General features: G+C 35.3%; 1 protein-coding gene across 3 annotated transcripts in view; it reads right to left on the bottom strand.

The window, feature by feature from the left end:
* Nucleotides 1-1,232: 1,232 nt before the first annotated feature.
* Nucleotides 1,233-27,683, bottom strand: part of PCMTD1 (protein-L-isoaspartate (D-aspartate) O-methyltransferase domain containing 1) — an 81,293-nt gene continuing 54,842 nt past the window's right edge. For 2 of the 3 annotated variants that reach the window (XM_055349262.2, XM_019032681.4), the window contains 3 exons: nucleotides 16,833-17,004; nucleotides 14,759-14,882; nucleotides 1,233-4,374 (listed from right to left, as the gene is read on the bottom strand). In XM_055349262.2, coding sequence (XP_055205237.2) covers nucleotides 4,007-4,374; nucleotides 14,759-14,882; nucleotides 16,833-16,886 — 546 coding nt within the window. In that variant the 5' untranslated portion in view covers nucleotides 16,887-17,004 and the 3' untranslated portion in view covers nucleotides 1,233-4,006. Of the gene's footprint in view, nucleotides 4,375-14,758; nucleotides 14,883-16,832; nucleotides 17,005-22,778; nucleotides 22,971-27,683 lie in introns of all 3 variants that reach the window. The other variant, XM_055349264.2, reaches the window with a different exon arrangement.

Genomic DNA, 27,683 nt, shown 5'->3' with positions numbered 1-27,683 from the left:
TCTCACCATACACAAACATCAATTCCAGCTATTGTGCAGATTTAAATGTGAAAGGCAAAATCACAGACCTTCTGGAAGAAAATATAGGTTAATATTTCCATGACCTTGAGACTGAGGGTGAAGGAAGATGAATCTGACAATTAAAATTGAAAATGTCAATTCATCAAAAAACATCATAAACAGAGTAAGAAACCATAAACTGAGAAAAGATACTTGCAACACATATAATTGACAGTGGAATATATCTAGACTGCAAAAGGAAATCCCACAAAACAATTTTTTAAAAGAAACTACTCAATAAAAAAATTTACAGAAGACTTGAACAGCACTTTGCAGAAAGGAATCCTAAAACCAAGAAACACTTGAAGATAAAACCCCCTTAATAAATAACCTTTATAAGTAACAAAGTCCCCTAAGAAGACACGTCACACTACTAAACAGGCAAAAGTCTGTCACGTGTAGGTGAAGATGTGGAATAACTGGGACATTTAGACACTGCTAGAAGAAACATACTGTTAAACTATTTTGGGAAGCAAATTTGCACCATCTAGGTAAAAGTGAATAGAAATGATTTCCTATGACCCAGTAATTCTACTCCTAGATGTACACCCTAAGCAGACTCTCACACATGTAGTCACAAGACATATAAAAGAATGTTCACAACTGAACTATTCGAGGGAACAAAAAATGTCCACCAACAGTAGAATAAACTGTGAAGTGTGAATGTAACAGAACAACATACGACATGGGGCAGTCTCAGAAAGGTAATGTGAAAAAGAGAGCTGCTGAATGCGTACAGTAGGATCCTAGCATATATGAAGCCAAATACATTGTTCAGAGATGCAGGCACGTGATTGAGAACAAAAAGGCAGATTATGATAAACACAAAATCCCTCCTCCTGAGAAGGGAGGGATTAAGATGTGGATGGGAAGGGGCACACAGGAGACTCTAAAGCTATTAGTTGAACCTAATGGGTACACACACATGTACCTACATGTACACTAAATTATTTCTTATATTTCATGAATATTTTATAAATTTCCCTATTTTATAAAAATAAATTTTAAAAAACTTCCATACTCTTCAGAAGTGGCAATAGTCAAAAGACAGTGAGATGTCCAAATAAAGACAATTGTATGCCATAATTGAGCATATCCATAGGTGTACTGAGATTGCCTAAATTTAAAAAGAAGAAGACAAACATAAAAGTCAGGCCATGGGAGAAAAATGCTTAATTACATGTAATTGTTTATTTAAAATAATTTTCCAAGTCTTCCAATGATTTAACAGGCTTTGCTTCACTTTTATCATCTCAAACAGCTATAAATCAACACACTTTTTGTATTTTATTTTACTACTATGTATGCTATTTTAATAACATTTTTCTTTATTAATACTAGAACCAAATATATTGACCAATAAGCAGTATAGATTTAAATTATCTTCTTGGGTTGGTCTGAGGTTGCTGATGGATTCTTGGGATTGATCTGATGCTAGAAGCTATCTTAGGCCCTGTCTCTAACTCACTGTATGTTTCAGGCAAAACATGCCACGGTTCTAGGTCTGTTTTCTCATCTGCAAAATAAACACCCAAATTAGATGATACTTATTGTTTTAACTAGCTATAAAATTCCAATACTATATTCCCCATCATTTTCACTCACTTTTACTTAATCTTTATTTGCTACTTTTCCACCTATAAAGCATAATTTTCCATACTCAAGTAAACATAAATTCATTAAAAAATAAACACAAACCCAAAATATTCTTATTCTAATATATCTGCATTAATAGATAAAAAGGCTTTAGCTTTAATTTTCATTTTTCATTTCTACCTCTTAAAGTCAATGATAAACTCACAAGTGTAAAATGAATGCATTTAAAAACATAAAAGATACATTTCAATGACAAGAAATATGCAATGATCATGAAAATCTACTGTACACTTTGCCACGGTCAAAGAATGAAAGACAATATGGAAAAGCCAATCTTCAAATATATCCTTAACAAAAACTCTCTCCTGCATAGTAAAAGCATCATCTAAACAGCAGCTCCAACCAAAAAAAAAAAAAAAAAACAAGCAGGGGAGATGGGACAGATAACTTTCTCCAGGTTTTCCAGATAAAAACATGTGGTCACCAGGAATTCAAGGTAAGTAGGTACTTCAAAAGCCACATTTAATTCAAAATAAAATGAGCATTTCTGACAGATGACAACAGTATGAAACTGATTTTTTTCTTTCCTAGATACAAAAATGATATGGGGCATTTCTTAACAGTTTAGTAATCGTCTAAGAATAATTGTAGAAATAACCCCAATTCCACCATCCCAGCCACTGGCATAAAACAAATACCTTCCATGAAACTGTCTTTCACATAACTAAAATATCCTCACTTACTTGGAACAATTTCATGCTTACACATGATCACAAACATTTGTTTTTAGATGTTGTGGAATTACCGGAGCTGAGATTTCTGAAACAGTATCTGAATCTTAGCAGAGAGATAATAATCCTTTCACTATACATTGCTTGGGCTTCCTTAACCAAATCTGAGTAACTACTGTAATAATAATGCTGGTGGTAGTCCATGATACTCTCAAATTTTCCCTTTAAGAAATATATAATCCATGTAACTCTAGCAAATATGTTACATTGTACACTTCCTTAACAAGGAATGGCTGTTTTCAGGCCTTATTAGGAAAACAAACAAACAATGGCAGTTACTACCTGTTTTTTTATCACTGATAAGCTAAAATAAAGCTCAAATATGGACAGTTTAATTGTGTGATATTAAGTAAAAAATGAAAACTATTATAGTTTTACCAAAAGAAACACAAAAAATATGGGAAGGAGTGAAATGAACATGGCATAGGTCCCAAAGATTACACTATGATTCTGAACAGGATTTTCAAAACAAAGGGTATCTACATACAATTTCTGTGAATATTTCTTATACTAGATAGATCAAAAGCAAATGTAGGCTCAGCCCTACCTTGTCAAAGATAAATATTCAGATAAACTAGAAGTTCCATCTGCTAAAGTGCATCCGCTGACCAGGTCTACCCTGGCCCTGCTACTTACAGCCATCCAAGAAAGTGGCCTCACTCATGCTCATTCACTCGTTCTGTGTCCTATCAAGAGTCACACATAACAATGGTTTTGCTTTTTTTAAAAAACCAAATACTTTATACAGTGAACTACAGAAAAAACAATTCTAAATATACTTTTAAAATTCTATAGAGTTAAGATAACCTCATTTTTTTAAATACTGAAAATGTAAAGGGTCCATATAAAGAGTTGTATTAAGTATATACTTTCTGTTTTAATAATTCACTTGCTGTGCTCTTAAAATCTCTATGAGAGAGGCAGATATTTTACCCATGTCTTTTGGCAAGAGATTCAAAAGCAAAAGTAGCAGGGCTGTAAAATTTCATAAAATTTGTGGGATTTTTTAAAGCTAAATTATTCAATATCTTGTATTGTTATTGCACTCATATATTGCCCGGAATATATATACAGCAACCCAACAACAGTGATTGCAACAAAAGTAAGGTAAATAGTCTACAAAGCATTTGATTTCCTTATTAGATAAATGAAGTTTTCATAGAGGAAATGCAAACAACTGCAATTCAGATCAGGTTATATAAGCTTAACAATTATTTAAACCATATATAAAATTAAATCTAACCCTCATCACTACAAATCTGTAAGGAATCAGAAAAGGATTTATAGTACACAAGTCTTGACTACTGTTGCATTCCACTTTGAAATCACTCTGAGCTAAAACAACATTTTTCCAAGATTTAAAGAAAAATAGATTTTATAAAAGGGATTCTTTTATTAACTGAATACATCATTTGTGTTACTGACAGAAACAAGTGATATTTTTTTCCACTATAATTTGCTCTGATGAAAGAAATAATTCTCTCCTTTAACTCCTAACAAATGCTACATTTTCAAGACTAAAGGAATTATCAGTAGGCATTCTTTCTTCTTGATCTAAGTTATTTGTCTCTAAAATATGTCAAGTAAGCTTTTAAAGATTCAGGGAGGGGCAGCTTCATGATTTTTTCTCTCAGTAAATTTTGAGGTGGCTCCTCTGGCTTCACTGCTTCATTGTGATCTTTTTCTTCCTCTTCTTTGTTATCCTCTTCCATTTTTTCATCCTCTTCACTATCTAGAGGCTGAGGAATAAGCTGATTACCCACAAATACGTAAGTGTTAATTCTCTGTTTAACTCTCTTTCTTTTCCTTTTGGGTGGAGCCCTTTGAGGAATCCCCTTGGCCTGCATCTCATCATTTATGAAATTTCTAAGTGTGCGTCGAATGTAAATACGAGCCAAGTCCTGTAGATTCCTGACAGCACAGGGAGCTAAAAACAAACATAAAACACAAGAAAGAAAATATTAAAAATAAAACATTATCTATTATTTTTTTCATAGAACAAAATGTGTTTCTTAGCATATTTTAGAAAATACAGAAAATATGAAAACTCTACCTTTCATCTAACAAAGGTTTTGGAGTAGTCATTATATGCCAAGGACCGACGGATAGCACTGAAGTTAAAATGTACAGGGGCATGTGTGTGTGTCTGTGTGTTGGCATTTATATGCATAAAAGTTCTCTGGAAGCATAAGAATTTGCAAACAGGGTACATGATTGTGAAGTAATTAGGAGACAAGACCAGGAGAGAGACTATCCTGTGTATCTTTTATACTTTTTGATGTATAAATCATATGAAAAGTACTATTTATTCATAACAACAGATGTGAGATCCCATCCCCTATGAAGTTTTTGTTTGTTTGTTTTGAAACAAGGTCTCACTATAGCCCAGGCTGAAGTGTGGTGGCACAATCATGGCTTACTGGAGCCTCAACCACACAGGCTCAGGTGATCCTCCTGCCTCAGCCTCCCAAGTAGCTGGGACATAAGCACACGCCAGCACACCTGGATAATTTTTAAATTATTTGTTGAAACGGGATCTCACTATATTGCCTAGGCAGGTCTCTTTAACTCCTGAGCTCATGTGATCCTCTCATCTCAGCCTCCCCAAATATTGGGGTTACAGGTGTAAGCCATCATGCCCAGCCCTCTACATGTAAAAATGTACAAAAACCATCTGCTCTGCCCATCTTCCAAAATTGTTCACTAAGTTATTTAACATTCATCATCAAGTAAGTATTAACCTATATCTGCCAGGCACTGCTAAAGAACCCATGCAGACACACTGGATGATTTAGACTACCAAGTCTGCACTCCCTGCACTTATGCAACTTGCATCATCAGGGAGGAGTTGCTAAACAAAAATCAATTATAAAGAAGAAAAATAAGGAATACAAGAAAAAAATCAAAACGCCAATGATATGATAGAAAGTGGGGTTCTGGTTTCTTTTTTTTTTTTTTTTTTTTGAGACGGAGTTTCACTCTGTCACCAGGCTGGAGTGCAGTGGTGTGATCTCAGCTACTGCAACCTCCACCTCCCGGGTTCAAGCGATTCTCCTGCCTCAGCCTCCCGAGTAGCTGGGACTACAGGCATGTGCCACCACACCAGTGTAATTTTTTGTATTTTTAGTACAGATGGGGTTTCACCATGTTAGCCAGGATGGTCTCAATCTCCTGACCTCGTGATCCGTCCACCTTGGCCTCCCAAAGTGTTGGGATTACAGGCGTGGCCCTGGTTGCTTTCTATTGGGTGGTCATAAAGGTCTCCCCGAGAAGATCCTGTCCTAGCTAAGATCTAGATGATATAACAGCCATGTAAACATCTTGGGGGCAGAGGGAACCTAAAAGGTAAACGAGCTTAGCATGTTCAAGGAACCGAAGGAAGACTAGTGCAGATGAAGCTGGGAGCACGAGATCAGCTGGAATACTTTGGTAATCCACTAGAAATATGAACACACTCTGACGGAGGGTGGCAGTATAGATGGGAGAGATGGACAAATTTCAGGTATAATATATTTTGAAGATAGGATGGAAATGGATTGGCTGTAGGGGATGAGGGAGGGAAAAAAAAATAATCAAGGAAAACATCTAAGGTTTTGGCCTGAGCAACTGGGCAGATGCTGATATCAGTGACTGACATGACAAAGATACAGGGGAGAACAGGTTGAGAAGAAAATTTTAAAGTGTACTTAGTTTGTGTTAGATGTGAATTGTCTGTCATTTATCCAAAGTGGAGATTTCAGAGATAATAATAACTACAATGTTATACTCGTCACCATTTTCAATGTTTTACAAGTAATAACTGAATGCTAGGAGATTACATACTGAATGCAGGTTTTGACTGCAGAGTGTATGCTGCCTTTCCCACCATAAGCCACCATAAGATCATGACTCTGGAGCTCAGGGGCAAGGTCCGGGCTGGAGATGCTAATCTCATGTCATCAGCCCATCGTGACACGCAAAGACCAAGAGTAGAGGAAAGCACCCAGAACTAAGCCTGAAAGAGCTCTGTAAAGGGACAGAGTGAAGAATAAATCTACCCTAAAGTTTTAGAAATTATAAAGGAGCTAGGAAATAGAAACTATATCAGTCTTTTCCACTGATCTTGGCTCTTGAATTTTTCTGTTACTGGTATTCTCCGTCAACACTGTAATTATGTTCTTCCTTTGCCAATACTGTAATTATGTTCTTCCTTTGCCAACACTGTGTGCTATTCCAGCGATGTATCTTTCAATCCTAAATCATCAGAGGAATACCTGAAATTTATCAAGACCAACTGGACCCAGCATGGAAAAAGATTCAGACTTGACTTCAGTAGCTGCTAACACTCAGGACTCCTAAAGTAGCATTCATGTGAGCTTCATTTAAAAGTTCTTTTGGGCCAGGCACAATGGCTCAAGCCTGTAAGAGAGGCTGAAGCAGGTGGATCACTTGAGCCCATGATCTTGAGACCACTCTGGGCAACATGGTGAAATCCTGTCTCTACAAAAAACAGAAAAATTAGCCGGGTATGGTGGTACACGCCTGTATTCCCAGCTAGTCAGCAGGCTGAGATGGGAGGATCATCTGAGTCTGGGTAGGTCGAGGCTGCAGTGAGCCATGGTCATGCCACTGCACTCCAGCCTGGGCAACAGAGTGAGACCCTGTCTCAAACAATTAATAAAAACAGTTCTTTTGAATGACACAAAACCTTTTAGATAAGTCTCAGTCCTAATTATTTAAACATCCTCCATATTGTCTATTCCTTAACGGTCTCATTTCCAATGCCTCCAGTTATGAGATTAGGATTTAACAGATAAGACAATACTAATCCTGACTGCTAGGAAAACTTATTTTAAATTTAAATAGAAAAAGAGGGAATCCTCCCTAACTCATTTTATGAGGCCAGCAACATCCTGATACCAAAACCTGGCAGAGACACAACAAAAAAAGAAAATTTCAGGCCAATATCCCTGATGAACATCGATGCAAAAATCCTCAATAAAATACTGGCAAACCGAATCCAGCAGAGCACATCTAAAAGCTTATCCACCACAATCAAGTCTGCTTCATCCCTGGGATGCAAGGATGATTCAACATATGCAAATCAATAAACGTAATCCATCACATAAACAGAACCAATGACAAAAAACCATATGACTATCTCAATAGATGCAGAAAAGGCCTTCGACAAAATTCCACACCCCTTCATGCTAAAAAATCTCAATAAACTAGGTGTCGATGGAACGTATCTCAAAATAATAAGAGCTATTTATGACAAACCCACAGCCAATATCATACTGAATGGGCAAAAACTGGAAGCATTCCCTTTGAAAACCAGCACAAGACAAGGATGTACTCTCTCACCACTCCTATTCAACATAGTATTGGAAGTTCTGGCCAAGGCAATCAGACAAGAGAAAGAAATAAAGCGTAGTCAAATAGGAAGAGAGGAAGTCAAATTGTCTGTTTGCAGATGATATGATTGTATATTTAGAAAACCCCATCGTCTCAGCCCAAAATCTCCTTAAGCCGATTAGCAACTTTAGCAAAGTCTCAGATACAAAATCAACGTGCAAAAATCACTAGCATTCCTATACATCAATAACAGACAAACAGAAAGCCAAATCATGAGTGAACTCCCATTCACAATTGCTACTAAGAGAATAAAATACCTAGGAATACAACTTACAAGGGATGTGAAGGACCTCTTCAAGGAGAACAGCAAATCACTGCTCAAGGAAATAAGAGAGGGCACAAACAAATGGAAAAACATTCCATGTTCATGGATAGGAAGAATCAATATCATGAAAATGGCCATACTGTCCATAGTAATTTATAGATTCAATGCTATCCCCATCAAGCTACCACTGACTTTCTTCACACAACTGGAAAAAACTACTTTAAACTTCATATGGAACCCAAAGAGCCTGCATAGCCAAGACAATCTTAAACAAAAAGAACAAAGCTGGAGGCATCACACTACCTGACTTCAAACTATACCACAAGACTACAGTAACCAAAGCGGCATGGTATGGTACCAAAACAGATATACAGACCAATGGAAGAGAACAGAGACCTCAGAAATAACACTACACATCTACAACCATCTTATCTTTGACAAACCTGACAAAAACAAGCAATGGTGAAAAGATTCCCTATTTAATAAATGGTGTTGGGAAAACTGGCTAGCCATATGCAGAAAACTGAAACTGCACCCCTTCCTTATACCTTACACAAAAATCAACTCAAGATGGATTAAAGACTTAAATCTAAGACATAAAACCATAAAAATCCTAGAAGAAAACCTAGGCAATACCATTCAGGACACAGGCATGGGCAAAGACTTCATGTCTGAAACACCAAAAGCAATGGCAACAAAAGCCAAAATTGACAAATTGTATCTAATTAAACTAAAGAGCTTCTGCACAGCAAAATAAACTATCATCAGAGTGAACAGACAACCTACAGAATGGGAGAAAAATTCTGCAATCTATCCATCTGACAAAGGGCTAACATGCAGAATCTACAAAGAACTTAAATTTACAAGAAAAAAACAACCCCATCAAAAAGTGGGCAAAGGATATGAACAGACACTTCTCAAAATAAGATATTTATGCAACCAACAAGCATACGAAAATGCTCATCATCACTGGTCATTAAAGAAATGCAAATCAAAACCACAATGAAATACCATTTCACGCCAATTAGAATGCAATCATTAAAAAGTCAGGAAACAACAGATGCTCGAGAGGATGAGGAGAAATAGGAACACTTTTACACTGTTGGTGGGAGTGTAAATTAGTTCAACCATTGTGGAGGACAGTGTGGCAATCCCTCAAGGATCTAGAACTAGAAATAACATTTGACCCAGCAATCCCATTACTGGGTATATACCCAAAGGATTATAAATCATTCTACTATAAAGACACATGCACATGTATGTTTATTGCGGCACTATTCACAAGAGCAAAGACTTGGAACCAACCAAAATGTTCATCAATGATAGGCTGGATAAAGAAAATGTGGCACATATATACCATGGAATACTATGCAGCCATAAAAAAGGATGAGTTCATGTCCTTTGCAGGAACATGGATGAAGCTGGAAACCATCATTCTCAGCAAACTATCACAAGAACCAAAAACCAAACACTGCATGTTCTCACTCATAACTGGGAGTTGAACAATGAGAACACATGGACGCAGGTAGGGGAAGATCACCACACCAGGGCCTGTCAAGGGATGGGGGGCTAGGGGACGGGAGGGATAGCATTAGGAGAAATACCTAATGTAGGTCATGGGTTGATGGGTGCAGCAAACCACCATGGCACATGTATACCTATGTAACGAAACTGCACATTCTGCACATGTACCCCAGAACTTAAAATATAATAAAAAATAAAATAAACTTTTACTCCAAAATTACAGTTCAGGTTATCTCTAACACACACATTAGGCTCCACTTGTTTCCCAAAAGGTAGGCTGTATGTAGATTGTATAGGAGCCTAGGAGTCAGAAATCATTTTTGTTAACAAAGATTGAAAAGGGCATTTTATTTACGTTGAACCATATAAAACTAATGATTTGGGGGTCTTTTATGACCTTCAAAAACAGCAACTTCATATAGCTCAATGTGATATAGTCCCAAAATTTATGAAGTCTCTTATGCCCCTGAACTTTAAACAATGCATCTTTCTTTTTAGAATGTCTTCTCCTCAACCCCAAACAAAAAAACCACAAAAAGAAATAGGATTTTTAAATGTAATAAAATTAGTGGTGAATCAAGATGAAAAATTATGACTCTACTTTAGTAAGTTGTTTAATATGAGCAACTTGATTACTACAAGATACATTTGGCAAAGAATTTATATATATATTATTTTTGGGATTTTTGGAGTCGCATTTTTTCATATTTTAATTTCCTGCAATTAAGGAATAATGTCCTCTCAACAGAAAGCTATTTTGACTTACTTCTACACACCCACAAAAACTTATTCTCCATACATCCTATTAAATTTTGGCAAATATCAATTTTCAAAACTTTTTTCATGCTCTGAATATTACTATATGAAGCTTTTATTTTTTAGAAATTCACATAATTCCTGACTTATTTTTATAAGTTACTGTTGGTTACTGATGACTTTTCTCCTTATTGTAGAATTTCAAGTACAGTAGTCTCCCTTTATGCACAGTTTCACTTTCCACGGTTTCCGCTTTCTATGGTCAACCAAGGTCTGAAAATATTAAATGGAAAAATTGAGAAATAAGCAATTCATATGTTTTAAATTGTGAGCGTTCTGAGTAGTGTAGTATAATTGCATGCTGTCCTGCCTGGGATGTGAATCACTCCTCTGTCTACCATTTCCTCACCATACATACCACCCACCTGTTAGTAACTTAGCAGCTGCCTCAGTTATCAGATAAAAACACATAATATATATATACAGGATTTTGTACTATTTGCAGGCCCAGGCATCCCCTGGAGGGTAATGGAACATACCCCCAAGGAAAAGGAGGGATGACTGTATACACAAAAAAGAGTCAATGGTTTAATACCTCCCATATATCTGGGCACTCAGCTTCAACAATTATCACTCTTCCCATCACCACCCCCCAGATTATTTTGATGAAATATTTATAGATATATCATTTAGTCTGTAAATATTTCAGAGGTATAATGGATTTTTTTTAATTTAGGCTCCTCTCCATTTTACCCTATTCTACTGAATTTATTCCTATTTTACATTCACAGTTACAAATGTCATTCAATCCAACCAATGGCAGTCTTACCAGCTACTCAGATTTGTGTTGAAATTCTTAAAATGAGGCAAAATGGAAATTGTGCATTCACAGCATATTATCTATGTCATTAATGAATTATGTTATTATAAAACCATATTTATAACCAAAATGCTTCTAAAATAAACTAAGAAAACTATCAGATAAAAAAATGGAATGACTACTGATAGAATTCTGAGATTTTAAGTGTCAGTTACAAAGTAAAATAGATAAACAGCTGCTGCACAGAAATCAACAAGGGATTCTATAAGCATTCCTAGGTATGATACTTATGGTTGGGTCATGGTCAAAGCCAAGCTGTGTCAGAAAATTTTTTTCATTACTTCCTTTTATTACTTCCCATCAAGTTAGGATAATTTAAACAAAATTATCATAAACTATAATTCTAGTGTTTGAAAACTAGGAAGGAGAAAACAGTTTTGTTACTATTGTTGCAAGGAGTTTAAGTAGGGACCAGTAACTACAGTATAGTCTACTATAATAAATAGTACTAATATAGCATAAATATATAGAGTACACAGATAGTCCCTGACTTATAATGGTTCAATGTAGGATTTTTCCACTTTACAATGTGTTTATCAGGATGTAACCCCACCTCAAGCTGAGGAGCTCCTTATGTCTCATGATGGGGTTCTGGTTTCTACTAAACAAGTATCACTTTTGCAACCAAAGTAAGGTCGAACCATCCTAAGTTGGGGACCGTCTGCTGTGTTGCCAGCATTAAATCCATTTTCCACTCACAATATTTATGATTTACAATGGGTTTATCTGGCCATAGTTCCACCATAAGTCAAGGAGCATCTGTAGTCTACTAAAAAGTAGACTTCATGGAAATAATCATATAATGCATACACAGCCAAGTGATAATCACTGATTCTGGTGCTAGAAAGAAATGGATGTCCTGTACTTTTCTGTGTCCCAGAGAATACCCAGTGATACCCATTTTTGACTAGACAGGAAGTTTAAATAAACATTTCAACACAGTAACCTCATGTTTCCAGTCTCCCTTATGATAATCTTTTGTTTTTTATCATTCTTATTTTACCTTTAATTTTCTTGTTTTATATGGATTGTTATATATGGATTAAAGTCCTTTTTGTAAGTAGCGAAAGTATACATTACTAACAAGTATATTTGAAAAAACTGGTTGCTAACATTTTCTGAATTACGAAAGGTTGAAAATTTTTTAGAACTGACTGCTTAATTTCTTTCTAAATGAGATCACAGTAAGAGCACAGAATCAGATCTATGACTCTCACCAATCTGTAAAAAGTGGTCAACATATCTCCTTTGATGGTGGCTCCCATTAGAGAAAAATGCTTACAAAGCACTCTCCCAAGGTCAAGCTGAAGAAACATTTATGCCACTAACACTCTCAGCAAGCAACACTCACCACAGAGCCATGCGAGCCTCTCTGCATCATCGTACACATTCTTCCCAAGGGTGGAGGAACAGCTAGGCTTGTATGTTTCAGGTGTGTAAAAAGCAGCTGGCCATGTTTGGCTGTCATTCCTTTCTCTTTTCCTCTGGGATGTGCCTACTTTAGTCTGGGAGTCACACACATTGACTAGGCTCTATTCACCATGTATTTACAGGTAGACTCCCATGGTGGCAGGCTGGTGCCACTGCCTGAAACTGGGTGGGTGGTTGGGTCTGCCTAATGTAAGGGTTGTGAAACCCGGTCTCTACTAAATATAAAAAAACTAGCCGAGCATGGTGGTGGGAGCCTGTAATCCCAGCTACTCAGGAGGCCGAGGCAGGAGAATTGCTTGAGCCCAGGAGGTGGAGATTGCAGTGAGCTGAGATCGTGCCACTGCATTACAGCCTGGGTGACAGAATGAGACTCCATCGTAAAAATAAAACAAAACAAATATTACTCCATATAGTTTTCACAAACACCCAAAAGTCCCAAAGTCATGCAGCTCAAAACAGAGTAGAATGAACACTGAAAAAAAAAATTGTATCTTTCTATAAACCCAAATTCCTATGCAATAAGTTCATTTAAAAGGCAAACTAAGTCAAGAGGTTCCTTTTTGGTAAAGAATTTTACCTCATGGTTAAAAAAAACTATGATCTAAGTCAAACCAATTAATACCACCCTCTCCTCTCCATTTCAAGCTCTCATTTGCCCCATTAGGTTCATCACTCCCTCCTTGAAACTTTTCTTTCTTGGTTTTCAACACCCTGGGGACCTGACCCTAGTTTGCCCCCACCACCTTTGTTGGCCCCTCCTTCGCTAATCCATTTTCCTCCATTTTATCGCTAAATTGGTGGACCTCAGGTCCAACTCCAGTATCTCCTCTTTATCTCCACTCTCCGCTAAATGATCTCATCCATTTCTATCTAACCCTAGCCTAAAATGCCATGTTTATGTTGAGGGGTCTCCATTTATAACTTGCTCATGAAGCAGGTTCGTGCCACCTGACATTTGTCTGTATGGTAACAGACAACTCAAACACGGTGAAAGGAAAATGTCAGACCTTTCTATGCCTATTTCCAAATTATGCCACTTCCAGTCTTCCTGGCAACAGTAAATAATGCCAGCACTCAGCTAGCCTCAAGGGAAAACGAATTCTTCTTTTCCCTCTACCCACACTCCCGAGTCAGCTATTCTTCTGCCTTTAGACAACACTATCCACACCAACATCCACTCTCCTGTGGGTGTAAGAAAAGCCACCTGACTGGCCTGCCTGCCTTTTTTTCCTATGATAATCCATCCTCCACAGGCAGCCAATGAGCTTCCACCACTCTGGACCTTATACCTGATCTGGGAATGACCAAAGTTCTCTTCAGCCTAAAGCCTTTTGTATTTATTGTCTCTCTCTATGAAAAAATGCTGCCACTAAATCTTGATGTGGCAAGTTCTTTTATATCACTCTGGTCATAATTTAGATGTTGCCTTGGCAGAAAGTTCTTCCTTACCACCCTACCTATAGTAGATGCCCTTCCCACAACCAGTAACTTGCCACCACATCACAAACTATAATATAATAAATTTGGTTTTGGTTTGACCTGCCCCTTCTTCTTATGTTTCCATGAAGGTAGCTAACAGTGTCTGGTATAAGGTAAGGGCTTTATTTTACCAAAAAAAAAAAAAAAATTGAGGCCCAGTGCGGGTGGCTCATGCCTATAATCCCAGCACTTTGGGAGGCTGAGATGGGTGGATCACTCAAGGTCAGGTGTTTGAGGCCAGCCTGGCCAACATGGTGAAACAGCGTCTCTTCTAAAAATACAAAAATTAGCCAGGTGTGGTGGTGCACACCTGTAATCCCACCTACTTGGGTGTCTGAGGCACAAGAATTGCTTGAACCCAGGAGGCAGACGTTGCTGTGAGCCGACATGGCACCACTGCACTCGAGCCTGGGCAACAGAACAAGACTGTCTCCAAAAAAAAAAAAAAAGTTGAATAAATCCACCAAATATCTTACTGCATAAGTATTTAATTCTTCATAATTACATAGTCTTAAATCCCAAGCATAAAAGCCAAACACCATTAAGTCACAATTCAATCAGAAAATATGAAGAGCTACTTACGGAGTCCCACAGAATCTGGTTTGCCATTATCATTCTTACTTGGTTGCACAAGTGGGGCAAATGAAACAGCAAGGATATTTTTACTTTCCCAAGTGTTCTGTCCAGTTCGCATAATCTGTGTTAACTATTTAGAGAAAAAAAAGAAAGAAAGTGAACAACTTAATCCCAACAATGTGGTCACCTTACAGTCAAAACTTTGTTTTAAGGGAACAACTGCCAGTTAGAGCTACACAATCACTTAAATGTAAATGTGACCAAATTAATTCCATTTAAATATTTACTATAAGATATAAAAGGAATGGAAATATTTGCTGTTAATACAGATGTTTTAATGCAAATGGGATACTCAAATATGGCCTGGCCAAGTGAGTCTGCAATGTTAGATCTGTGGTCTGACAGTGTCTAGGAGAAGCACTACAATCTATACATGCCATTGCCTTTCAAAATACATGTCTGAGACAGGTTCAGTAATTTGGTTAAGGCATTATATTAATAAGACCATATTTTGACTACATGTTGACTTCATGCTCTTCCATGATATTAATGGAATATAGATTCTAATTCGACCCCCAACTTGATATTTCACAAATAAATGTAATTACAAAGAGACTAGGAGTTTTATCATTTCAGCAAATGCCCATCACTGGTCACGGGAAAAAAATATTAGCTCAATACACATCTTGTTCAAGTTTAATTAGTATATTCAACTTCTATCACAACAAGCAGCTCGTTATTATATCTGATGTTTGTAAAATAGTATAGAGTAAATGTTTAACAAAATATTGATGGAGGAAGTCATATTTTACGTATTTGAAAATGTATCGTTAAAGGAAAACAAAACAAAAAACAAATTGTTTAACTGGGAGTTTAAGCCCTGGAAGCATTCTAATAACATTTCTATGAACTTTTAAAAATGAATATTTATATACTCTGCCTTTTTAATATCTGACAAATGACTTGCTACAGAGCACAGTACATGGTGATAGTGAGATCCACTGAGCTGCCAACGACACATGGTGATGTTAAGGGAACCCCAAGATGTATAAACTCCACAACTATCATGCTAGGTCTCAGTCATCTTAGATACTCTACCTCTACTACACAACTACAAGGTTATTTTAAACATTTCAGATTTCAGTTGATGTGAATATTAGAGATATTTTTTAAATGTGTTTTTATTAACTTTTTAAAGTAATTTGCTTTTGAAAGGTATACCCATTTTCTGAGTAAATTAGTATTTTATTCATTATACCTAATAATTCCAAACCAAGGCTAAAAAAATAAATTTAATAATGCTCATAAATAGCTGCAATGAGTCTATTCGGTACTAATGAAGATTTTTTTAGTTCACTTGTTTTATTAATGAAGTTAAGTAGTTCAAAATCAAACCACAAACAGGATTTATTTTCTTTTCTGAGACAGGGTCTCACTTTGTCACCCAGGCTGGATACAGAGGCACAATCATGGCACACTGCAGCCTCAACCTCCCGGGCTCAAGTGATCCTCCCACCTCAGCCTTCTGAGTAGCTGAGACTACAGGTGCATCACCACGCCTGGATAATTTTTGTATCTGTTTGTAGAGATGGGGTTTCGCCATGTTGCCCAGACTGGTCTTGAACTCCTGGGCTCAAGCGATCTGCCTGCCTCAGCCGCCCAAAGCGCTGAGATTACAGGCGTGAGCCACCATGCCTGGCTAGGATTTCCTTTCAGTATGTTCAAAGAACTGAAGAATATGGGAAACTGAGCAACTAGTAGAGATCATCACATTCAACTTTTGGGTAAGCAAAACAAAGGAGGAAGCAGCTTGCTGAACACCAGGCACAGGGAGTAGCTGAGCTGAGCTGAGCTTTCAAGCCCAAGTTACCTCTAGTCATAGTAGAGAGATCTTTTCTCTATCTCCTTTGTTTAAATAATTAAGATGTTTCAAGTTTTTTCTAAACAAATAACATAAATCTGGTGAAAAGTAATTTTTTCTTTAAAAGTTACAATATACCTTTCACTGAATAAAATTTCTTAACCTTAAACAAATTTGCTTGCTTCCTAGGCCACTAAAGAAAAGGAGAGTGGAAGTTACCTGATCCTCTATAGGCATGACTAATATGCCTCCAACTTTTAGTAATATTTTCATGTAGTTTTCATGGTCTTTCTGGACTCCAGCTCCACAATAAATTCGATCATACTGATGACTGTCAGATGCTATCTGGAGGCAATTACCAACAACAAATGCAGGTTCACAGAACTCAAATCTGCATTGAAAAACAAACATTTTAATTCAATTAAGCAAAACATTAGATCTAAAAAATTTACCATAATCCAGTCCTTTGAAATAATGAAGTTACCAAAATTACTTATAAGGATAAAATGATTATAAACTTTATTTAAATATAATATTTATTAAGTTTAGCACTCATCAAATGTATTGTTATATTATCAATGACATAGGACGGACATGTGTTTTCAAAACATTAACATTTTTGCCCACACTGAAACCTCACTTAGGTCTTCAGAAGTAAATATAATGAAAAGTCCATCACAACCTCAATATTGTGACACCCCCCAAAATAACATAACAATGAGAATCATAAGGATCAATAAATGAGAAAAGGCTTCACTTTGCATTGTCCTTTCCAAAAAAGGTGAGGGGCCAGCAGAAATGAGAAGGGTTTGTGTAGAATTCATCTCAGTTTGACATTTTTGCTGAAGGTAAAAGTGGGAGAGCTTTATCAAAAAAAGATGCGAGTGTCCTGACCATATACCCCTGCAACCAGTAAGGTTAGGAAGAGTTTCTAATAAATTTTGGCTGAGGAACATCACCGAATGGGACAAAGACCAGAATTAATACTATTTTTTTCATATTGCTGCTTTGGCCCCGATGATCTCCCTAAGCAACAAGAGATATGATTTCAAAGGTATTTTATCTGGGCTGCTTGTTCCTGGTAATAGTGTTGGTTCATGGTACACGGAGTTATGCTTTTACAAACTATCCTATTTGGACTTCTACTTTATTTCTTAAATTTTGATAAAACTGAAAACAGGCTCTAATATAAACATAATTAAAACCCCAATGCACTAATAAGACAGGTAATCTTTTTAAAATTAATTCGTATCCTTTCACTTTTAAGTTGAATAAAGTTAATATGATCATAGAGCAAAAGCACACTATTATTTGAGGATGAAATAATTTATATTAAAAGGTTTGGCATGCAGTTAAAAATAACACTGATTTGAATCACAATCATTTTTACTCTGTAAAATATATCCTGTCCTTTAGTAATTAATAGACTTATTACACAATAAGTTTCCATTCAGAGTCACTAAAACACAGACACATTATAAACATCTATTTCCTAAAGAAGAAAATTTACCAAAATATATGCCCTGCCCTTCATTTCTTGTCTTTTTGTTGGAAGGGTATAAAAGGTGGGGTGGGAAGGGTCAAGGGTGTCACTGTACTATTGTCTTCATGCCCCCACGCTAAGGCAGTCCATGCCCCATTATTTCTTTTACTATAACTGTCACCTCACTGATCACATTTTTCAGGGCTCTCTTCCATCCCTTTGCTCTCTACTGCGCAGGATAAGTTCAAGCTCCTAGGAGTGCTATGGGGGAATCTTTATGAGAATACCATCAAGTCTTTCTACTAGACTCCTTTCCTGTCTCTGCCCCAGCCTGAACGTACTACTCTGCAGGCAGATTGAATTACTTGCTTCTAATTCCTTACAGGAACCATCACACAGTGTTTTGAAATCCTGTATCTGTGTATCTGCTGTTCCCTTAACTTAAAATATCCTTCCCCTCTCCTTCTACCCTTAATAAATGCCTGATATCCCTTCAAGATATAGTTGAAATATCAGCTTTGCAATGAAATCTTACTCAATTCTTTAATAGCATCTCATCCTTTCTACTTGCACAGCACACACAAAATGTGAATTTACCTAGGTTAGGGAATCATATTTAATTTCTCTTTTATATTCAAAACTATGCCATAATCTCAGACTGTTTAAAATATGGCCAAAATATAATTTTTGGCTTTTAAGTAATTAGATACTGTAGATCACATGGTTTTATCATCTTATCAAATTCACAGTAAGCATTCTTTAATAATAAGTTGGACTATTTCAGTATGGTCTATCTAAAAATCTTACAGAAATTCATTTTAAATGCTTTAATTTTATCATAATTTATTTCAACCTCATAATTTTCAGGATGAATGTGACTAGGGAATTTAAATAATTAAAAATTTTTGAATTATTAAACCACTTTATCAAATATGTTAAATCAACTAAAAAATATGCTTACAGTTTTAAAAGCTTCCTACTAGTTAAAAATATGTGGTAGCTTACAGAACTACTGCCAAGGAAATCACCATTACAGGTAATGACAACTTACAATTAAAACCACTTTTCATTAATTAGTGGTATTTTATACATGTTCATCACAGCAAAATAAATTAGAAATAATTTAGTGTGTGATTCTAAAATTAAATGTATGACACTGGGCAAGTTACCTTATACCACTAATTGCACACTTCCTTCAGTCAAATACTATTTATTGAGCACTAGCTTTGTGCAATGACTGAGAATACAATGGGAGACACTCGTGTCTATATCTAATGGAAGAGACAAACATCGAACAATCCTACTAATTGAAATATAAATTACAACTGTGATAAATGCTCTTAAAGGGAAACTGACAGGCATGGGGATCAGAGAAGGGCTCCCTGAGAAATGGCAAGCTGGGATTTGAAAGATGAGACAGGACAATCTAGAGCTGCACTATCAAGATGAAAGCCACCAACCACTGTGATGAGTAAACCCTTAAAATGTGGCTAGTTCAAGTTTAGATCATCTGTAATGCGCATGGGTTTTCAGAGACTTTTTAGAACAATGTAAAATATCTAATTCTTTATATTTGCATATTAAAATATACATACTTTTTAAGTCACCTAAAATGAAAATACTAAATAACTATCCTTTTACTTAATAAAGAGTTGCTTCTAATACTTTCTTATCACAATCTTCCCTTTGAAACATTTTTAAAATTTTTTTTCCTGCTGTCTTTGAATATTTCTTCTGAATTTAATTGTATCTCCATCACCTATTAGTCCTCAAAATACATTTATTAAATAAATGAACTAAATTAAAAAAAGAAACATAAATGTTTTAACTTTTCTACCTACCAATGTTGAATATGAACCCAAATTTGACAAATTAAGTATGAGAAATTAAAAATCTCAGAAGTAGAAGAGAAGCTTTTCTAGAAATAAAGTTACAGAAAAAGCATATATGCTTATGGTACTTCTTCTAATTGTTTTAATTTTTAAAATACAGACACAGAGTCTTGCTATGTTGCCCAGGCTTTTCTTGTACTCCTGGCCTCAAGTGATCCTCCCACTCCAGCCTCCCAAAATGCTGGGATTCCAGGCATGAGCCACTGTGACCAGACACCTATGGTACTTCTCTGTAGTAATACAATGGTTTATGTTTTGTTAAACTGGTTACTGTAATAACTGGAGCTTCATGTTACAGAATACAGTTTTTTCCCAACAGGCCAAAAAAAGGAAAAACAAAACAAACTCTTACCTCTAATGAATAATCAACTCTCCTATAACTAAATGACAGGTTTTTCTTGGGCCAGGGGGGCCTTTCTGAAGATCTCAAATCAACCATCCTTATTATTCTAGTAAACAACATGAATGTTTCTCCCTCCAATGTAAAGCAGAACAAGTATAACTACTTCTATCTAAGGGAAATTATTAATACAAAGGATAACTGCAGAGAAAAATCAAATCTCTAAATTAATAAATTTCTAGTAATTGCAACTCCACTTCTAGCAAACACAAAAGGGGTCTTCATACTTTCCTTTAACATGTTTAAATTGATTTCCTTTACCAGAATACTCGAATTTCAAAGTTTCCTTGAATTTAAGACAATATTCAAAAAGGGATATACTATTACTAAATTTAAAAATAAAAATTGAAAGATATAAACAAAATTGGACAAAAAAGGTTATCTTTAAATGTTGGCACTAAAAAATCTAGAACATATTAGAGAACTCATCTGCCAAACACATTACAAAGAAAACTGTAACACTACCAATTTTAGTGTCCTATCTAAGGATTATTATTTAAATATGGCTTAACCTTTTCTAGCCATAATACATGGAACTTCACAATCAGTTAAAGAAAAAAGCTCTCAAACTGCATATTCTCACTTTTTTTCAATCTGTAAAGCGATTATGGATTAACTTTCTAATAAAGTACTTATAATATGAACTTAGGTTTTTCTGACTGGGCACACTGTTAAGAATCTTAGACGTTTTGTATTCTGATACTAATATCATGATTATTTATCTATTTATTTATTTTTATTTTGAGAGGGGGTCTTGCTTTGTTGCCCAGGCTGGAGTGCAGTGGTGCGATCTTAGCTCACTGCAACCTCCACCTCTCGGGTTCAAGCAATTCTTGTGCCTCAGCCTCCCGAGTAGCTGGGACTACATTGGTGGACCACCACAATCAGCTAATTTTTTGTATTTTAGTAGAGATGGGGCTGTACTAGTAGAGATGTTGCCCAGGCTGGTTCTGAACTCCTGAACTCCGGCAATCTACCTGCCTGGGCCTCCCAAAGTGCTAGAATTACAGGCGTGAGCCACCATACCCGGCCAGTAACTTATTTTTATACAGCATTTCATGTAAACAAATTCATACCAATCAGGTTATAGAGTGGCCAAAATTTCAGTTAATATTTTTTCCAAAAGTCTATGATTACAATTTTTCAGGTAGGCCAGGTGTGGTTCTTCACTCCTGTAATCCCAGCATTTTCAGAGGCCAAGGCAGGAGGATCACTTGAGCCCAGGAGTTCTAGACCAGTCTGGGTAATGTGGCAAGACCCTGTCTCTACAAATTTTTTTTTTTAAATCAGTTAGGCATGGTAGCACGCGCCTATAGTCCCAGCTACTCCAAAGGCCAAGGTGGGAGGATCGCTTGAGCCCACAAGCTGGAAACTACGGTGAGCTATGACCATGGCACTGCACTCCAGCCTGTGCGACACAGCAAGACCCTGTCTCAAAGAAAAAAAAGAATTCAGGTAAATGTTTACTGATATTTATATATACATTTATATATGTGAATAACTAGATGACTGATTCAAGACACAGATGGTGGCTACCATGTTATCGAACACAGTAAATTACAACTCCTATTGATTCTTCCAAAGTAGAGAAGAAAATAAACATTTTTCCTCCTTAGGCCTTGACTATCTTCTGAAAACTGTATGTTACCTAAGTTTCCATAAACCTATAGAGGTAAAGGACATATTTTAAACTACAAATGCAATTTCTGTATAATCTCTAAGACTGAACAATAAACTCAACGAAAGTTCTCAGTTTATCACAAAATAATACTACACTATTTATAAAATTACACACATAGGTTAAAAATGGTGACAGAGAAAATCTGAAATCTACCTTTTTACATCAACGACACAATAAATGAAATCTGAGAAGGAAAAAAATGGCAAAAAGTCTACTAAAATGATACTTAATATGTGTTTATAATTACTCGTAAAAGAATGGTTGGCGTGTTCCTTCCCTATACTTCTTATACTTGATTTAGGAGTTCATTAAAATTTTATGTTTGTAAGTAAAATAAAAAGTAGCAATCATTTTTATTCTTTGAAAAAAATGTTCAAAACAAAATTTCCAAGATAGAGATGACCCACACTCCTAAATTACACTACCAAAAATGTTATATGTATACAGAAGAAAAAAAAAATCAACAGTCCTGAAATGTGTATAATAACCACAAAATCATTCATTCTAAGCTTATAATCATTTATTGATTTAAACCTGAAAATCCAATGAATATTCTCAGACTCTCTTATGCAGATAAGGAAAAGTAATTGACATACTCTTAATAAAATGTACCCTGAAAATGATTTATGAAAAAATATAGAGCACACAGATATCTCGGTTTAGAACATGAAGACTTGCCCAAAATAACACCAGGATTCTAATCACTTACCTTAGCAGTGGTTTTCTTTATAGGTGCATGTTGGAATATCTTCATCTTGAGATGGACAGATGATTTCGTTCACAGCAGGGACCTTGCCAACTTGCCCATATAATTCTTTTGATAAGCTGCTAGGAGATCAGGGTGACCTAGCCTTGCCCTGTAGCTTCCCTCTTAGACGGATAGTCTAGGTCTAGGAGCTGACTGAGAGTAGAAAAAACAACATTCCCCTTCAATACACTGTTGAAGTGGGGCTGACAGTTTGCACACCTAGTTTATCACGTGCCACAGGATGCTGTTATTGAAATTTTAGACAATTATTCCAGTGGAATAGAGAAATTTCAAGGACGTGGAAAAGAATCCTACCTTGTTCTCACACCTCATCCAAAACAACCTGCCAAATGAATCAAAAAACTTCTTTTTCTTGAAATACTTTGTCAAAATACACATTTTGAGTTTCAAGAGCCATGACTGCTTTATTAAGACAAAATAAAACTTCAGACTTTTCCATTGTGAAGAAAACCAAGGGAAATGTTAAACTCTTGATCTCCAGATACACTGATACCATTCAAGGACTCTTGCAATCAATAATTAAGCTATTTAATTACAATTTTTTGAAAAACAAAACTTTACATTTTCAAGTGTTTTCCATTTCAAATGAATCAAACTCATCTCAGAATAATTCAAGCATTATTCCAAGCAATGTGTTGCAAGTAAATACAGTTACTGTTCATTAAAGAAAGCATCAGAGAAATTCATAGTAACAAAAACAATCTCCAAACATTTTACAGGAAATGTGACAGGTAAGTCATATAAAGGTGAGCCTTTTATTGCTGAAATTGTATTTCAACAATTTCTTCTCCTAAAAATGTGTTTGAAGCCATGAAATTTTTCCCCATACCATTTCTAACAGAGGTTAAAACATATAACCGATAGTCCTGATGACTATTTTCAAGGATTTCTGTCTCAACATCTGAATGTCTGTCATAATTTTAAAATGTATTTACATATCTGTCATAACTTTAAAGTATATTTACAATCTCTAACAATTGTTATAAAACTACTTCTAAACATTATTAGAATACCAAAATGTTCACATATTTGAGAAATATTTTGGAATAATATTGAATATATAATGAATTATATATAGGAAAACTCCTTTAAATAAGTGTAATTCTCTTAAAGATGAAGTGAATAAAAGATGACAGAATATAGAAGCATCTAATTTTCAAATGCAAATCATATGTGAAAAATGAACATATAATTTAAAATAAAATTAGGATAGTAGATATGACCATGTCAACTAAATCTTCTAAAATACAAAAGTCTACTCTAACTCTACATATAAAACTTATACCTCAACCAAATATGAGTAATGAATTGCCTCCCCCACCCATCCCTGACCCCAATAAAAATTCATGCCATAGGCAAGTCTCATTAATGAACAAGGTATGCTCTTTAATATAAATGCTATAGTGAATTAAGTGCATTAACAGCATTCCTTAATTCTAATGTGAAAAAAGTAAATGATGAAAATAAAAGTACTCCTTCAACTTTCCTATCTAGGAAACTTTGCTATCCAGGAAACTTTCCTATACAAGTTGCTAGGCTGTAATTCATTGATGGCAGTAACTTGCTGGAAAGAAATATTAGAATAAATCAACGTTTACATCGTAAGAGCCAAACAGAACTAAGTAAGAAGACTCCCAGGCTCAGGTTACAGCCTCTTTTTCTAACCCTCTGTTTTCTCATCTGGGAAATGTGAACACCAATTAATATTGTCTCTAGAACTGTGGATAAAACATTTAGAATGGTTAACACTAATGAACAGACAATGCATATTAGGTGCTATTATTTTTTTATCATCTCATTATTGTTTTCATTACTCATATCATGACTCATTTATATGGCAAACTATACAGAGTCAATGGTCTTCCATTCATATGGAATGAAAATCTCCAATAATTCAAACTACATTATACTCATTTGGCTACTGACACTGTCATACTTTCAAAGTCACAGCTATAAGTCACCTAAAAGGGGATGAATATAGGATCTATTGGCCTAATTAATGCTTTACGAGAAAATGGCCCTCTCCAAAGCATGCATTCTAGGAAGCCAAATCAAATACATACATGTATATGCATTACATATGTGTGGTTATAAATAAATGCTATACTAATAATTCATTTTCAAAGTATTTACATGGTAAAAAGTTTATACTTCAGGCTCCTTTAACATACTCTTCTAATAAAGCTGGAGATATTTTTTTAACTGTACATGAGCAAATACTGACTCATAATTTGACTTTCCCAATATCCTCCTTTCCTCTCAAAAGCCAGATATCTAAAGGCCTTTACTTGTCTAGCTAAAAACAGGATGTTTAGGAGAGCATGTATGAAAGTACAATAGGAGTCAGCAAACTGTTTACAGACAGTAGACCAAGTCCAGACTACAGCTCGTAAACAGAGTGTTTTTGTAAATAAAATGTTACTGGAACACCCTCAAGCCCGTTCATTTTCATGGCATTTGCATCCAGTTTTATACTGCAAAGGCAGAGTCAGGTGGGGGCAACAGAGACCATCTAGCTTAGCAAGGCTAAAAGATTTACTAACTGGGATTTGTGGGAAAAACTTGCCAATGTTTCAGAGGACCCTTGAAATCACATCATTTTTATAAGAGAATTTCAGTGAATTTTAAAATACCATATGTATCAACGGAATACATCAGACATGAAACTTCCCCGTTCCCTCCCATCTCCAGTACAGTAAATCTAGTGCTATGTACTCTCCACATTATTTCATTTGATGATATAAGACTAAGACATACAAAGTTTAAAAGTATTTACAATACTTTTTTTTAAAGAAAGAATACTACTTTCAAGACACAGGAATCAAGCTCTATACAACATAAAAACATGTTTGTATTTTATTTGGAGAAAGGGTCTCACTCTGTCGCCCAGGCTGGAGTGCAATAGTGCAATCTTGGCTTAGTGCAACCTCTGCATCCTCCCACCTCAGCCTCCCAAGTAGTTGGGAATACAGGTATGTGGAACCATACCCAGCTAATTTTTGTAATTTTTTTTTTTTTTGTAGAGACAGGGTTTTGCCATCTTTGCCCAGACTGGTCTCAAACTCCCGGGCTCAAGCAATCTGCCCGCCTTGGCCTCCCAAAGTGCTATGATTATAGTGTCAGCCACCACACCCAGCCTATATTTGTATTCTTAAAAAGGTCATCTAACTTTATATATTCTAATGCAGATTAGCATATGGATTTTACCCCCTCTACTGTATTTGGGAGTTTACTATGATCTTAAATATATGTATATAAGAAAACTTTAAAAATGCAATTCAAATCATGACATGGTAATACTTTTGAAAAGGGGACTGATTAAAAAAGATCCAAACCGACAGGATAAAAAAAACTGGAAGAATATTAGGTTTCAGCTATTTATTCTCTCTCCATTACACATAAGGATAATCTGGTACTAAGGAATATACAAATGGCAATTAATTTTCCTCAGTTATCTTATATTTTGTTAACTAAAACATATATTTTGATGAACCATACATAATTAAATAAAACTGCTTAGAAATGAGATTTTTAAAACCACTTTGCATAGCAAGTTTGTAAAATATTTTAAACTTGAAAATAAGTTTAATTATTACCCACAAACATCAAGACAAACTGAAAATAATCAAAACACATGTAAGAACAATATCATTTTTATAGTTTGTCACTGAAACCAAACTGTACAAAAGGAACAAAAAAAAAACCATTGAATCCAGCCACTCATTACATTATGCAAAATGAAACATTTCCCTAGTACCTACTACTCCTTGTATATAAGCTACTTTATAATCTGAAATACATAAGAGTAATGTTTTAGTACACTGAAAAGATTAGGATAATAAAATTTTCAGAACTGTCTTCTTCAAGACTAGTTCATGAATATAAGAATCTGTTTCAAAAATAAGCTGTAACAAACACTTTAGAAACAACTACATATAATAACTAAAACAAGGCCATTAAAAATTACAGAGAAACATTTATACCAGTCATATCACTGTATTTTATGATTCATCATATTATGAATAACAAACCTGGGTAACACAGTAATGAAAATAAAACTAAAGAAATATAAGCCAGGGAAATTTGAGTATTTTACAATAACAAAAAAAAAAACAATTTGAGAATTTTTAAAAATTGAGATACTTATATAAGTGGTCTTCAAACTTATCTGTGTTGTGATTATTTAAATTACATCAACACAGAAACACTTCAAATCACAACATATTTTACTGTTTCCCAGGACTATACCCTCTTGCCAGCAATAAGCTTGAGCTCCACAGACACTTGCACAGAGCTGCTTCACTGATTCAAGAGTCTTCCTTGAGTCTGTTCTGCTCAATTAATGACCCAAAATGGAATTATCTGTGTCTTCATGTATTAATAGGTGAAATCTATTAATAACTAACATACAACAGAGCTTAAAATAGACCTTAAAAATTTGCTTTTACTAATACTTTTATATTTTCTAAATTCAAATGTACTCAAAAAGCCCTTCTGTGTACATTAAGTTTCAAGATCAAAACAAATACTTAATAGCAATTAAATAAAATGAACAAAATTCTATAGTTCTAACTGTATAAAAATACATTCATGACTGCATCTTAAGCACTTACCATGCCACTATAATCCTTAAGACAGACAGAAACAATAAAGACACAAAAGGATGCTAAAATTGAATCCAAATTTCTTATAAAATAATTTGGAGTAAAAACTTTTATTTCTGCCAAACGTGCTTTTCTTGGAACTAGGATATGAACCAACACAGTAAGCCTTGAAAAACGAATCAAAATGTGCATTACGTGTTGTTTATAAAGACAAGCATAAATAAGATACAGGATGGTGCTC

This window comes from Gorilla gorilla, chromosome 7 (assembly GCF_029281585.2).
Source record: "Gorilla gorilla gorilla isolate KB3781 chromosome 7, NHGRI_mGorGor1-v2.1_pri, whole genome shotgun sequence".
In the NCBI taxonomy this organism is placed as follows: Eukaryota; Metazoa; Chordata; class Mammalia; order Primates; family Hominidae; genus Gorilla; species Gorilla gorilla.
This window is presented reverse-complemented; position numbering and strand designations above follow the sequence as displayed.